The 14,480-nt window shown below is 45.6% G+C and overlaps 1 protein-coding gene across 1 annotated transcript; it reads right to left on the bottom strand.

Annotated features, from left to right (window-relative positions):
- Positions 1–1,167: 1,167 nt before the first annotated feature.
- On the bottom strand, positions 1,168–13,259 carry LOC144506174 (claudin-14-like). Its single transcript, XM_078232021.1, has 3 exons — positions 13,177–13,259; positions 8,184–8,328; positions 1,168–2,527 (listed from the first exon to the last, which is right to left on the bottom strand). The coding sequence occupies exon 3, from the start codon at positions 2,431–2,433 to the stop codon at positions 1,738–1,740; it is 696 nt and encodes a 231-aa protein (XP_078088147.1). The 5' UTR covers positions 2,434–2,527; positions 8,184–8,328; positions 13,177–13,259; the 3' UTR covers positions 1,168–1,737.
- Positions 13,260–14,480: the final 1,221 nt, after the last annotated feature.

Raw genomic sequence — 14,480 nt, 5'->3', positions numbered from 1 at the left:
TCCCACCAGGCCCTTACGCAATTGTGTTCATAAGTTTAGAATCATAGAATCATACAGAGCAGGAGAGGCCCTTCAGCCCATCGAGTCTGCACCGACACATAAAAAACACCTGACCTCTCACCGACTCCCATCTGCCAGCACTTGGCTCATTACTCTGAATGTTATGATGTGCCAAGTGCTCATCCAGGTACTTTTTAAAGGATGTGAGGCAACCCGCCTCTACCACCCTCCCAGGCAGCACATTCCAGACCGTCACCACCCTCTGGGTAAAAAAGGTTTTCCTCACCTTCTCCCTAAGCCTCCTGCCCCTCACCTTGAATCTCTGTCCCCTTGTGACTGACTCTTCAAATAAGGGAAACAGCTGCTCCTTATCCACTCTGTCCATGTTTCTCATAATCTTGTACATCTCGATCAGGTCGCCCCTCAGCCTTCTTTGTTCCAATGAAAACAACCCAAGCCTATCCAACCTCTCTTCATAACTTAAATGTTCCATCCCAGGCAACGTCCTGGTGAATCTCCTCTGCACCCCCTCCAGTGCAATCACATCCTTCCTATAATGTGGCGACCAGAACTGCACACAGTACTCTAACTGTGGCCTCACCAAAGTTCTATACAACTCCAACATGACTTCCCTGCTTTTGTAATCTATGCCTCGATTGATAAAGACAAATGGCCCATATGCCTTTCAACCACCCTACCAACATGCCCACAACCCCACACTCACCCCAAGGCAAGAAAATCCCGCCTGAGGTCAATGGACCTTTGCATGGTCCTTCCCCCACCCGCTACGATACCCGTGGCAGGCAGGACAGGAAAATTCCCTCCGCCCCAGATACAGGTTCTTGTACGTTTAGTTCATTGCTTTTTCTCCTTATATCAACCAACTTGACTCTTAAGTTGAAAAGTTGTAGCTAACTTGGTTTTTGGTTGTTGTACAGAGAAGTGAAATGTAAATATTAGTTTGTGAAGTATTCTTATCAACTATTAACTGGAATTTTAGCAAAAAATGAGTTAGTCTCAAATTCTAAGTGATTCGCTCAAACAGAAAAGCAAACTAAGGAACCGGAATATGCACAAACAAAATGAACACCCAAAGGCAACATATTCCTTTTGATGCCATTCCATTTTCAAACAAATTTGGATTACAAAATTTACTGTTCAAATCTGATTTGTTAACTTAACACTAAAGGGGGCCCCGCTTATAACAAAACATTTTCTATTGAAGAGCTTTGCCCAGCTTTTACACAGAATATATATTTTTAAGTTAGTAAAAGACAATGAAGGCTTTTAAGTGAATAATTAAATACATTTTACCACTTAGTTAAGTTTTAAGCTATCTGTATAGCAAAACAGCTTGTTTCCCAGTAATCTGGCACAAATATGACTTAAATTACCTGTAACTTAGGGTCCACTGTGAACACTTCAATGCAAAGATCTAAATATCCACATTGAGCTCAATGCTGGTCATTTACAGTTTACAGTGCAGACACAGCTATACTGAAATGTAGTTCTTTTTAACACAAAATAAGATCAATGAAAACATGCTACCCTCACAAAACCCACTGCTAAACAAAGTGACTTGGTTCTTCTGTAGAACTGGGACCCTCCTCTATATGTTTTGTTCCTTCACGAAATACAGAGCAATGTCCTGGAGCTTTGACATGAAGTATTTATAATTCCAGATCTTGTTTTACAAAAAGAAAGGAGGGTCTGAATTCAAGTCTCTCTTTGCTGGGCTCACACATAGTCATGTAAACGGTAGCTGCTTTGTGAGGCTGATGGTTGCAAAGTCGGGTTGCCGTTACACACAGCTGGTAATCTACATTGAGGAGAAGATGAAGCCCGTGGCTGATAGAGGCGGCCATGCCTCTGCTGAGGACAGGACAGACAAAGGAGAGTCCCTCCAATCAGCGTCAGGCTCGCTGACACAAAGCCAATGTACAAAGCCTCTCCCATTTCATATTTGGTTCCGGGTGGAATCATCGGGTTGTAGAAGTCTCGTATTAGATCATTCGTTGACCAGGATACTGGAATGAGGCACATGATGGCAGCGAGGATGTAACAGATTCCCCCTGAGACGGCAATGTTATTCTTCAATGAAGATTCCTCCAGGCACACCGTGCACTTCATGCCCATGATGGAAATGCAAGTGGCCAGCGCCGAAAGCAAGCAGGAAATTACCATCATAGCACGAGCTGCCTGGAGGTCTGGAGGCAATGCCAGCTGAGAACGATGGACTTGACACTGGTAGATGCCAGTACTTTGCCAGGCGCATTCCATCCAAAGTCCTTTCATGAACACCATGGCTGTGATGATATCGGCACCCACATGTGCTGTTCTGCGCCAGTGTGGTAAGACAGTGGTGACCAAAGTTCCAAACAAACCGAGGAGGCCAAGAGAAAAGCCAATTATCTGAATTCCCATGTGAGCCATTTTCCCTCAATGTCTTATTTCTTGGCTGCAGTTACTGGATGCAGCGGAAACACCAGCTTTCCTGTGAATGTACTGTTGCTGTTGTATGTGAAACCTATTAGCAATAATGGAACGATAAAAGTTACCAAAAGCAGCCAGTAAGGATTGATACAAATATATGTCACTTAATCATATTTTCTGAACTGCTTAATAATTAGTGCCCTTGCTCAGGACTTTCTTCCTACTAATTTGGATAGCAAGATAACATTGCACCTGAAACCCGACTTAGGCCTGAAAATGTGCCATGATGGAGTGAATCCCTGGCTTATCCAAAATGACATCGAAGGCACAAATCTGGAAGTCTCCCCGCCAAACCCAGCCCCCCACCCTGTTGAACACAGCCCCCACCATTTTCGCACAGATGTACCATAGAAAGCACTTTTTCTGGTTGTATCACAGTTCAGTATGGCTCCTGCTCTGTCCAAGACCGCAAGAAACTACAAGGTTGTGAATGTAGCCCAGTCCATCACTCAAACCAAACTCCCACCCTTTGACTCTGTCTACATTTCCTGCTGCCTTAGAAAAACAGCCAGCATAATTCAGGACCCCACGGACCCTGGACATTCTCTCTTCCACTTCTTCTGTCGGGAAAAAGATACAAAAGTCTGAGGACACGTCCCAACCGACTCAAGAACAGCTTCTTCCCTGCTGCCATCAGACTTTTGAATGGATCTACCTTGCATTAAGTTGATCTTTCTCTACACCCTAGCTATGACTGTAACGCTACATTCTGCACTCTCTCCTTTCCTTCTCTCTGAACGGTATGCTTTGTCTGTATAGCGTGCAAGAAACAATACTTTTCACTGTATGCTAATACATGTGACAATAAAAGATCAAATCAAATCAAATCAAATCATTGGACATGTAAAACTGCAGCTGCCTTCACCTATCAGAAGAAGATTTAAAGTTTGCAAGCTCCTTGGAGAGAGAGGTTACTCTCTTAGGTAGATCCAGGGACTCCTTTGGATAACACTGAAAAGTTGTTGCGACTGCCACAGACGTGACAAAAAAAATTGAGGGTTGGTTCCCGGCTTTAACCCAAGGGAGGAGCTGCTGGATCTGGAAGGGCAACATTTTTTGCCCCAGCTGACTCAGGCACTTGGGTGGCACGAAGGAGTGTTCCAGACAAGGTACAAAATGAGGATGGGACCTTCAAACATTGGTGCCACTGAACATAACCACAGTGAGGGCAGAGGGAGGGCACCAGGTTAGGAGACAGAGGCAGCATGGAGCACATTGGGAAGGAGGTAAGGGTGTACCAACCTTGGAGATCATACCTCAGTATGACAGAAAAACAATGCGGCCGGCACGGTAGCACAGTGGTTAGCACTGCTGCTTCACAGCTCCAGGGTCCCGGGTTCGATTCCCGGCTCGGGTCACTGTCTGTGTTGAGTTTGCACATTCTCCTCGTGTCTGCGTGGGTTTCCTCTGGGTGCTCCGGTTTCCTCCCACAGTCCAAAGATGTGCGGGTTAGGTTGATTGGCCAGGTTAAAAATTGCCCCTTAGAGTCCTGGGATGTGTAGGTTAGAGGGATTAGCGGGTAAATATGTGGGGGGAGGGCCTGGGTGGGATTGTGGTCGGTGCAGACTCAATGGGCCGAATGGCCTCCTTCTGCACTGTAGGGTTTCTATGATTTCTATGTGAGATTAAACCCAGAAGTGGAGATGGACATTTTTTAAAAATTCATTTGTGGGACATGGGAGTCGCTGGCTGGCCAGCATTTATTGCCCATCCTGAAGGCAGTTGAGTCACGTGTAGGCCCAACTGGGTAAAGATAGCAGATTTTCTTCCCTAAGGGACATTATTGAAACAGATGGGTTTTTTCCTGACAATCGTCATCAGTAGATTCTTAATTCCAGATATTTTTCTTAATTGAATTCAAATTCCACCATCTGCCGTGGTGGGATTCGAACCCAGGTCCCCAGAGCATTAGCTGAGTTTCTGGATTCATAGCCTAGCGATAATACCACTGGGCCATCGCTTCCCCTATATGTGGTATGTTATTAAAACATTTTGAACCACAGTCTTTCGATCCTCATGTCCTACCAGTGACCCTGAAAGTTTTTATGCATCAAACTCTTTCCAGAGCTCAGCAGGAGGCCCATGTGGAATGTCACTGTCTGCCGCACACACTTTCATCAGAGCAGTTACCGATCACTTGTTCGCTCACATGGGGAAGGACATTCACTTCACGATGGGTGTGGTGTCTCCGACACAGAAGCCGGAATTCTCCCCCCCCCCCCCCCCCCGGCTGCCATTGGAATTTTAGCGGGTGGGTTGTGGAGAATGTGAAACACCATTGACGGTCGGGTGGGTATTTCCGGCTTTTAGACCAGCACGGCCGGAGAATTCCACCCAGAGAGTCACGGGGTTTGCACTTTTGGCAGGCTTTCCTCGGGTGCAGGGGGCTATTGACTGCACCCACATCATCATAAGGTTTCCAACTCATTAATCGGGCATCTGGGTGAGCGGAAAGTCATTCCGCTCCCGAAATATTCAGATAGTTGTGAACTCAGCAAGGCTTTCCTGCAAATCTATGTGAGGTTCTCTGGTAGCTGCTACAACTCATAGAATGGAATCCCTACAGTACAGAAGGAAACTATCCAGTCCATTGAGGCTGCACCAACAATTCCACCCAGTCCCCGTAACCCCATGTATTTACCATGCTAATCCCTTGACACTAATGATCAATTTATCATGGTCAATCCACCTAACCTGCATATCTTTGGACTGTGGGAGGAAACCGGAACACATGGAGGAAACCCATGCAGACACGGGGAGAACGTGCAAACTTCACGCAGACATTGAACCTGGGTCCCTGGCGCTGTGAGGCAGCAGTGCTAACCACATTGCCACCATGCCACTTTAATCGTGTCACAAGTACACTTACATTAACACTGCAAGTTACTGTGAAAATCCCCCAGTTGCTACACTCTTGCGCCAGTTCGGGTACACTGAAGGAGAATTAAGCATGGCCAATGCATCTAACCAGCATATCTTTTGGACTGTGGGAGGAAACCGCAGCACCCGGAGGAAACCCACGCAGACACAGGGAGAATGTGCAGACTCTGCATCGACAGTGGCCCAAACCAGGAAACGAACCTGGGTCCCTGGTGCTGTGAGGCAGCAGTGCTAACCACTGTGCCACCGTACTCACCATACTGAGGTGCCCCCAGATGCCTCAGATTTTCCAGCAACCTGCACAGATCAGTGGTGACCCACAGTATTACAGAGCAGAATGTTCAATTCTCAAAATGCACTTCTTGAGCTTTGACCACTCAGGTGGGGCTCTACAGTATTCCCAGTAGCAATGCTGGACTGCTTACTGCACAATACCACACAGTGGAGGGGTGGGGGGGGGGGGGGGGGGGGGGGGAGTGAGAACTACCTATGGAAGTGAGGAGGAAGGTGCTGAGGAAGATGGAGAGGAGGAGGAAGTCCCTGCCCATTCTCAGGAACCTGACTTGGCCAGCAAAGACATTTCAGGTTGGCAGGTGGTAACAGGAGTCAGGTCGGCTGCCCCCAGAAAGAGTTCAGAGGCAGCCACAAGGGTGGCCAATTTCTGAGATGGGCTTGTTAAAAAGCCTACCTCAATGCACTGGGACTTAGTCCCAGTTGTAATAGTCATAGCAACACTAAGCACAGCCTTCTAACCCTCGCCCGCTCACACCCCTGCCTTCCCCACATACTCCCTGTGCCCCATCCATGCCAACTTCTTCCCCCTTACGCCTTCATCTAACTCACCCTCCATACCCTCCATACCAAACTATGGTACTTCTATGCCCATTCTATGCCCCAACTCACTATATTCTCTGTGTAGAACCAATAAGCTCTATAATCATATAATATGTGTGAAAATGATTTTAAAAACTTGTAATTCATTCATGTTCTTCTACTTTCTTTAAAAAATGCCTTTCACTATAGCCTTATAAAAGTGCCAATCAACCAGAACCTAAATATCTATAGCTGAAACTGCAAGCACTTGAAACTCTTGTGTAAATAAGCATTGTGCAATTGACATAATAGATTACAGAGCAAGAGTTGTCAATCAAATAATGTTTTCCCTGGGGGGAAGTGGTTTAAACAGTCTTATGGATGTCTTTTTGCAGTCTATTTATTAGTATTACAAGTAGGCTTACATTAACACCGCAATGAAGTTACTGTGAAAATCCCCTAGTTGCCATGCTCCGGTGCCTGCTCAGGTACACTGTGAGGGAGAATTTAGCATGGCCAATGCACCTAACTGGCACATCTTTCAGGCTGTGGGGGGAAGCTGGAGCATCCAGAGGAAACCCATGCAGATACAGGGAGAACGTGTAGGCTCCACACAGACAGTGACTGAAGCTGGGAATCAAACCTGGATTCCCAGGGCGCTATGAGGCAACAGTGCAAACCACTGTGCCACCGTGCCACCCACGTGCCATCCATCAGCTTGGGAACTCAGTCAAGGATGTATAATGAGGCTTGGCTGAAGTCTCTAATTTAATCTCATTGGACAAATGCCCCAATAAGGCCAGGGTGTGATGGAACTGAATATCTGGCACTGCATTGATTGGGCAGCCAATCAGATTCTACCTGTTTTACATTTAGGACAAATTTCTTCCCATCGTCTTTTTATTGTTGCTGAATCAAAGAGGAGAACACGCTTCTCATATGATTTTATGAAGAACTACAGGAAGCCTTTCCTAAGTCTTAAATTGTTCCCTATAATCTGAAATTCAACTCCGTATTTTTATTACTCAAATATCCCACTGCTTTTCATTGACTGGAGAAGGAGACAAGCCAACCCATGAAACAAAGGTGCTTTTCCCTACATTGACATCCTAAAATAGTAAGGTGGGTGGGAGTGATTGGGGGGGAGAGAGGAGGGAAAGGGGGGAAGGGGGTGGTGTGGGGAATGGGCAAATATCTTTCCTTATTCACATGCAGACAGCAACCTCTGCACCCCGGCTTGCAGGCTATTCATGCAGCTCCCAGGTTCAAAACTTTGATGGCAATGCAGGCTGGAGCCTTTGTGAAGCCTCGGATGCCTTGAGAAAATGTTCTGATCAAAATATCTATCAAATCATTGGTAGTTGCCACTCCAGAAGCCACCAAAGTCATTAAAGAATTTTCCTGGTGTCCTGATGTTGTGGCAATATCCTGTCAGAGTCGGTGACCATGACCAGTTTCCTGCGCTCTATTGCAGATGTGGGTAGTGGACCTCTTTCACTCATCCACCATCTCACAACCATATGGGTGGCACGGTGGCACAGTGGTTAGTACTGCTGCCTCACAGCGCCAGGGACTTGGGTTTAATTCCAGCCTTGGGTCACTGTCTATGTGGAATTTGCACTTTCTCCCCGGGTCCGCGTTGGTTTCCTCTGGATGCTCCGGTTTCCTCCCACAGTCCGAAAGATGTGCAGGTTAGGTGGATTGGCCATGCTAAATTGCTCCTAATGTCCCAAGATGTGTTAGGGGGATTAGCAGGTAAATATATGGAGTTACGGTGGGTTGCTCTGCCAGAGAGACTTGATGGGCCAAATGGCCTCGTTCTGCACTGTCCAGATCCTATGAATACCAACTCCAGTAGCTGTCCTGCGATCTAGTGTTCACTTGAAAACTAGGCCCCTGAGTTTTGCGTTTCCCCACATCCCACCAGCCCTCCAGGAGGAAGATCACTCTCCTTCTCTTCCCAGACTTTCATTTTTATTAGTAAGTGAATGGCTTACCCAGCAACAACCTTACTGACTGTCCAGCTAATTCTTTGCATGGGATCACTTTATATTGGTACTTGTGACAACATGGCACCAGTTGTCGATCTGGAAGTGCCTGCTTAATCATTGGAGTGCTTCACTTCTTCCTTCAAGTCAATCTCTATGATACAAAAGACAAAAGACTTTGTTTAGCTGTATGCATGTTAATATTTATCCTTGAAGAATTAAGCAAGTGAGTGTCAAGGCATTAAATACTTTAAGAAAAGACAAGAAGCGGAAACTATATGTAATGAGCCTTGTCCAGTCTCTACAAATCTTCTTTTGCCAGTTTGCCTCCAACCCAACCCTTTTTCAACTGCTAGCTGTCTCCCTGTTAGATGTTACATCACCTCGTCCTCCAGATTCAAGCACTGAAATCTTGCTGCCGTTCACGGTGGCGGGGTCTTACGGTCCCAATGACGACACACACCCGCCATGAGTTTCCCAGCGATGAAGGGTGTGTTCAATAGGAAACCCCATTGACAATGGCGGGACCATAAGATCCCACCATCAGTGAGCAGCATGCTGCCTCCCGCCACCACCAAACATGCTAAGAGGGAAAGGAAAACTCCCTCCCCGCACCGCCCCCCCACCAGTCCTCTTCAGTTTTCAGTGTCCATGGTCCATTCTCAGTTGTCCTTTTGTGACCCTGGTTTTATGATCATTTTTCCCTCGCCACACTCCGGCACCTGTTCGGGTACACTGAGGGAGAATATAGCATAGCCAATGCACCTAACCAACACGTCTTTTGGACTGTGGGAGGAAACTGGAGCATCCGGAGGAAGCCCACACAGACACAGGGAGAACGTGCAGATTCCACACAGACAGTGACCAAGCAAGGAATACTAATCACTGTGCACTGTGCCAAAGTGGTTGGTGGTATATTTTACCTTGATTTCATTTAGCCACCCTTGTGAGGTCATTGAATCTCTCTCTGCACAGAATCGTGGTTCTTGGCAAGGTGAAAGTCACTTCTACCAGCAGCATCTTTTCAAGGCCGGACTGGAAAATTAGGATCCCCTGCTAGCTGCTACTCCTTCCATCTTACTGAGAAAGGCATGTACTGCCTTTTAATTAGCAGCAAACTCAGAGAACTTTTAAAGGCTTGACTAGAATTGCACTCTTTTTGCCCACAGTGGCAGTGAACCAATGAATAGAGGAAAATAGATAGAGGCATAGGCAATTCAGCCCCTCAACTTGCTCTGAAATTCAATGAGATTGTGGCCTTGGCTCCATTCCTTTTATAGGGGAGGTGATAGCTTAGTAGTATTATCATTAGGCTATTAATCTAGAAACTCAGCTAATGTTCTGGGGACCTGGGTTCGAATCCTGCCGTGGCAGATGGTGAATTCAATTTAAAAAATCTTAATCTGGAATTAAGGATCTACTGATGACTGTGGGACCATTGTCAATTGTTGGAAAAACCCATCTGATTCACTAATGTTCCTTTGGGAACGAAATCTGCCATCCTTATCTGGTCTGGCCTACATGTGACTCCAGAGCCACAGCAATGAGGTCGATTCTCAACCGCCCTCAGGCAACCAGAGATGGGCGATAAGTGCTGGCCAGCCAGCAACGCCAATGTCCCATGATTGAATTTAAAAAAGCCCGAGGGACTGCATGCAGTACTCCAAATGCAGCCTAACCAAGGTTGTATATAGCTGCAACATGATTTACCAACTCCTGTACTCAATGAACTATTGATCTCAGATTTAAAATGATCAGTTGAGCTTTTTAGAACAAAGAACAAAGCAAAGTACAGCACAGGAAGAGGCCCTTCGGCCCTCCAAGCCTGTGCCAATCATGATGCCCTAACTAACAAAAAAACCTTCTGCCCTTACTCGGTCTATATCCCTCTATTTCCTCCCTATCCATGAACCCATCCAGATGCCTCTTAAATGTTGCTAATGTCCCTGCCTCCACCACATTCTCTGGCAGCGCGTTCCAGACACCCACCACAATCTGCGTGAAAAACCTGCCCCGCACATCTCCCTTAAACTTTCCCCCTCTCACCTTGAAACTGTGCCCCCTTGTAATTGACACTTCCACCCTGGCAAAAGCCTCTGACTATCCACTCTGTCTACGCCTCTCATAATTTTGTAGGCCTCTATCAGGTCTCCTCTCAGCCTCCGTCTTTCCAGTGAAAACAATCCTAGTTTATTCAACCTCTCCTCATAGCCAACACACTCGAGACCAAGCAACATCCTGGTGAACATTCTTGGCACTCTCTCCAAAGCTTCCACATCCTTCTGATAATGTGGTGACTGGAACTGCACGCAATACTCCAAATGTGGCCTAACCAAGGTTTTATATGGCTGCAACATGATTTCCGAACTCTTGTATTTAATGCCCCGGCTGATGAAGGCTAGCATGCCATATGCCTTCTTAATCACCTTGGACACCTGTGTTGCCATTTTTGGGAACTGTGGACCTGCACACCCAGATCCCTCTGGATGTTAATGTTCCTAAGGGTTCTGCCATTTATAGTATAATTTGTACCTAAATTTGCTCCAAAATGCATCACCTTGTATTTATCCGGATTAATCTCCATCTGCCATTTCTGTGCCCAAGTCTCCAGTCTATCTATATCCTGTTGTATCCTCTGACAATCCTCGCCACGATCAGCAACTCCACCAATCTTCATGCCATCTGCAAACTTACTAATCAGACCACACACATTTTCCTCCAGATCATTTATATATACTACAAACAACAGAGGTCCAACACTGATCCCAGCGGAACACCACTAACTACAGACCTCCATTCTGAAAAGCACCCTTCCACCGCTACTCTCTGTCTCCTATAACCAAGTTCTGTATCCATCTAGCCAGGCCACATCAAATCCCATTTGATTTTAGTTTTTGTACCAGTCTGTCACGTAGGACCTTGTCAAAAGCCTTACTAAAGTCCGTATAAACTACATCCACAGCCCTTCCCTCATCAATTTTCTTTGTCACCTTTTCAGAAAACTCAATCAAGTTGGTGAGAACTTCCCCGTACAAAATCATACTGCCTGTCACTAACTCGTCCATTTTCCTCCAAATGCGTATATATCCTGTCCCTCAGTATCTTCTCCAAAAGCTTCTGCACCACTGATATTAGGCTCACTGGCCTATAATTAGCTGGACTATCCCTTCCTTTCTTAAACAAGAGGACAACATTGGCTATTCTCCAGTCCTCTGGAACCTTGCCTGTGGTCAAAGAGGATGCGAAGATATCTGTTAAGGCCCCAGCTATTTCTTCTCTTGCCTCCCGCAGTAACCTGGGATAGATCCCATCCGGCTCTAGGAACTTGTCTATCTTAATGCAATTTAGGATACCCAACACTTCCTGCTTTGATATACTGACTTTCTCAAATGCGTTCACACACCTATCCCTGACCTCAACATCCGTCATGTCCTTTTCCTTGGTGAATACCGATACAAAGTATTCATTAAGGATTTCACCCACTTCCTGTGAGTTCCGCGCATAACTTCCCTCCATTGTCCTTGAGTGGGCCTACCCTTCCTCTTGCTATCCTCTTTCTCCTAATATATGCATAAAAAGCCTTGGGATTCTCCTTGACCCTGTTTGCTAAAGACATTTCATGGCCCCTTTTTGCCCTCCTAATTCCACGTTTAAGTTCCTTCCTACTTTCAGTGTACTCCTCAAGGGCTTTGTCAGTTTTTAAGATGCCTGGACCTATCGCATGCTTCCTTTTTCCTTTTGACTAAGCTTATAATTTCCTTCATCCATGGGATCCTGCCATTTCTATCCTTTGTTTTTGTGGGGATATGCCTATTGTGCATTTCAATCAACTGGCCATTAAAAGCCTCCCACATATCAGACGTGGATTTGCCCTCAAATAGCAACTCCCAATCCACATTCCCCAGTTCCTGTCTAATTTGGATATAATTAGCCCTCACCCAATTACGCACCCTCACCCGAGGGCCACTGTTGCCCTTATCCATGGCTACCTTAAATCTTATGGAATTATGGTCGCTAAGCCCAAAATGCTCCCCCTCTGAATCAATCACCTAGCCTGGCTCATTTCCCAATACTAAGTCTAGTATGGCCCCTCCCTGGATTGTCAACATACTGTATCAAAAAGCCCTCCTGTACACATCTAACAAATTGCTCACCACCCGAGCCCCTGCTATAAGGGAGTCTCAGTCAATATGGGAGAAGTTAAAATCACCCATTACAACTACCCTGTTTTTTTTACACCTTTTCAGTATCTGACTACACAACTGCTCCTCTGTCTCCTGCGTGCTGTTGGGAGGTCTATAGTACACTCCCAACATTGAGATTTCACCCTCTTATTCCTGAGTGTCACCCATAATGCCTCACTACAAGATCCCGCCAACGTGTCCTCCTCAACTTGGCTGTGATCTACTCCCTAATCAGCAATGCAACTCCCCCACCTCTTTTGTTTCTCCTTCTGTTCTGTCTTCAAGAGGCAGCTGGATATAGCACTTGGGGCAAATGGGATCAAAGGTTATGGGGAGAAAGCAGGATTAGGCTATTGAGTTGGACGATCAACCATCATAATGAATGGCGGAGCAGGCTCGAAGGGCCAAATGGCCTCCTGCTCCTATCTTCTATATTTCTATGTTTCTGTGTCTAAAACAATGATATCCCGGAATGTTGAGCTGCCAGTTCTGTCCCTCCTTTGACCATGTCTCCGTAATTTTGTCGGAGAGAGTTTTGCACGTCTACCATGAGTGTTTTCTAACTCCTCTTCTGGCTGCGATTTTAAGGTTCTGTCCCCATGTCCTAGACCCTGCCCTACCAAGAAAGGCTGATGAGGGCACTGTGCAGACATAGCAGCAAGTTAACAGGGGGTTTTGCATTAGTGTTAGCCTGGGCCACCACAACTTCCTGTCTGCCAGGGGAATGTCTAGACACTGCGTTTCGGAATCATAACAAGGTTGCAATTTAAGTTTAGTTACAGATCAAAGCGAAGAGCGAAAATGTGTAAAAAACATACCTTTTTCACAGCATATTACCCCATAAGAACTGAACTTAGCTGTGTTATTGAGCCTAGGAGCTTCTTAACGTGTGTTATTGCTCGTTGCGATTTATTTTTAGATGACACTACATGTGCTATTTATAGATTTCTGAGCAATTTAAAACCAGCGCTCAGAGGGTCATAGTCTCAGTTGATTTCTCCTGATATTTTGCCTGTTTAGTCCCAAGCTTTTGTCAGTTATTAATGCTTCTAACAATCAGTAATTACATTTTCCGGCTTTGCATTTTCATTCAAAACAAAAAAAAAGATAATGGAAATGCCAGAACTGGCTGCTTCCGATGACAGGGCCTATCTGATTTTTATTGGTCTGCTGTGCATTTCTGATATTTACTACCCTGGTACCAGGTTTTCAACACACGAAGGGAAATGGAGATTTTAATATTCCACTTTAATTACTCATTTAAACATAGAAACATGGAGAATAAGAACAGGGGACAGCCATTTGGCCCTTTGAACCTGCTCCGCCATTCCTTATGATCATGGCTGATCATTCAACTCAATATCCTGATCCCCCCTTCCCCCACGTCCTTTGATCCCCTTCACCTCAAGTGCTGTATCTAATTGCTTCTTGAAAACATTCAATGTTTTGGCCTCAACTACTTTTTGTGGGAGTGAGTTCTCTCTCGGTGATTACATTTCTCCTCATCTCTGTCTTAAATGGTTTGCCCAGTATCCTCAGACTGTGACCCCTGGTTCTAGACACCCCCACCATCGGGAACATCCTCCTTGCATCTACCCTGTCTTTAGAGGTTTCTATGAGATTCCCCCTCATTCCTCTGAACTACAATCCTAACCGACTCAATCTCTCCTCATACGTCAGTCCTGCCATCCCAGGAGTCAACCTGATCAAGCAGAAGGAATTACTGGAGACAATCTGTTAAGAACCATGGCCTTGGAGATAGATTTTGTGCATCATTTTAATACTTGTAGCCTATTTACAGTCAGAGCACATCAGGATTTGTATTATTTGCTGTAATGAATAGTTAGATACAAATCAACCTACTGATCATTTTCTTTTCCTGTGATATCTTGGTGAAGAATGAAGGCAATTAGGACAGACACCACCACACTTAGGAAAGGTTGATAAAAAAGGAGTGATCGGGTACAAATAGTGCAATACTGAAATAAAAGTAGGAAATGCTGGATATACACAAGAATTCTGTCAAAAAAGGCAGGTTAATGTTTCAGATAGAAGTCACTTATCAGAATATGCATCTACACTTCAAACACTAGCCTGTCTGCTCTTTACAGAATCTAATGTT

The sequence above is a fragment of the Mustelus asterias genome, chromosome 17 (genome assembly GCF_964213995.1).
Source record: "Mustelus asterias chromosome 17, sMusAst1.hap1.1, whole genome shotgun sequence".
Lineage (NCBI taxonomy): Eukaryota > Metazoa > Chordata > Chondrichthyes > Carcharhiniformes > Triakidae > Mustelus > Mustelus asterias.
The sequence above is the reverse complement of the archived record's forward strand: the minus strand, read 5'-3'. Positions and strand labels throughout refer to the sequence as shown.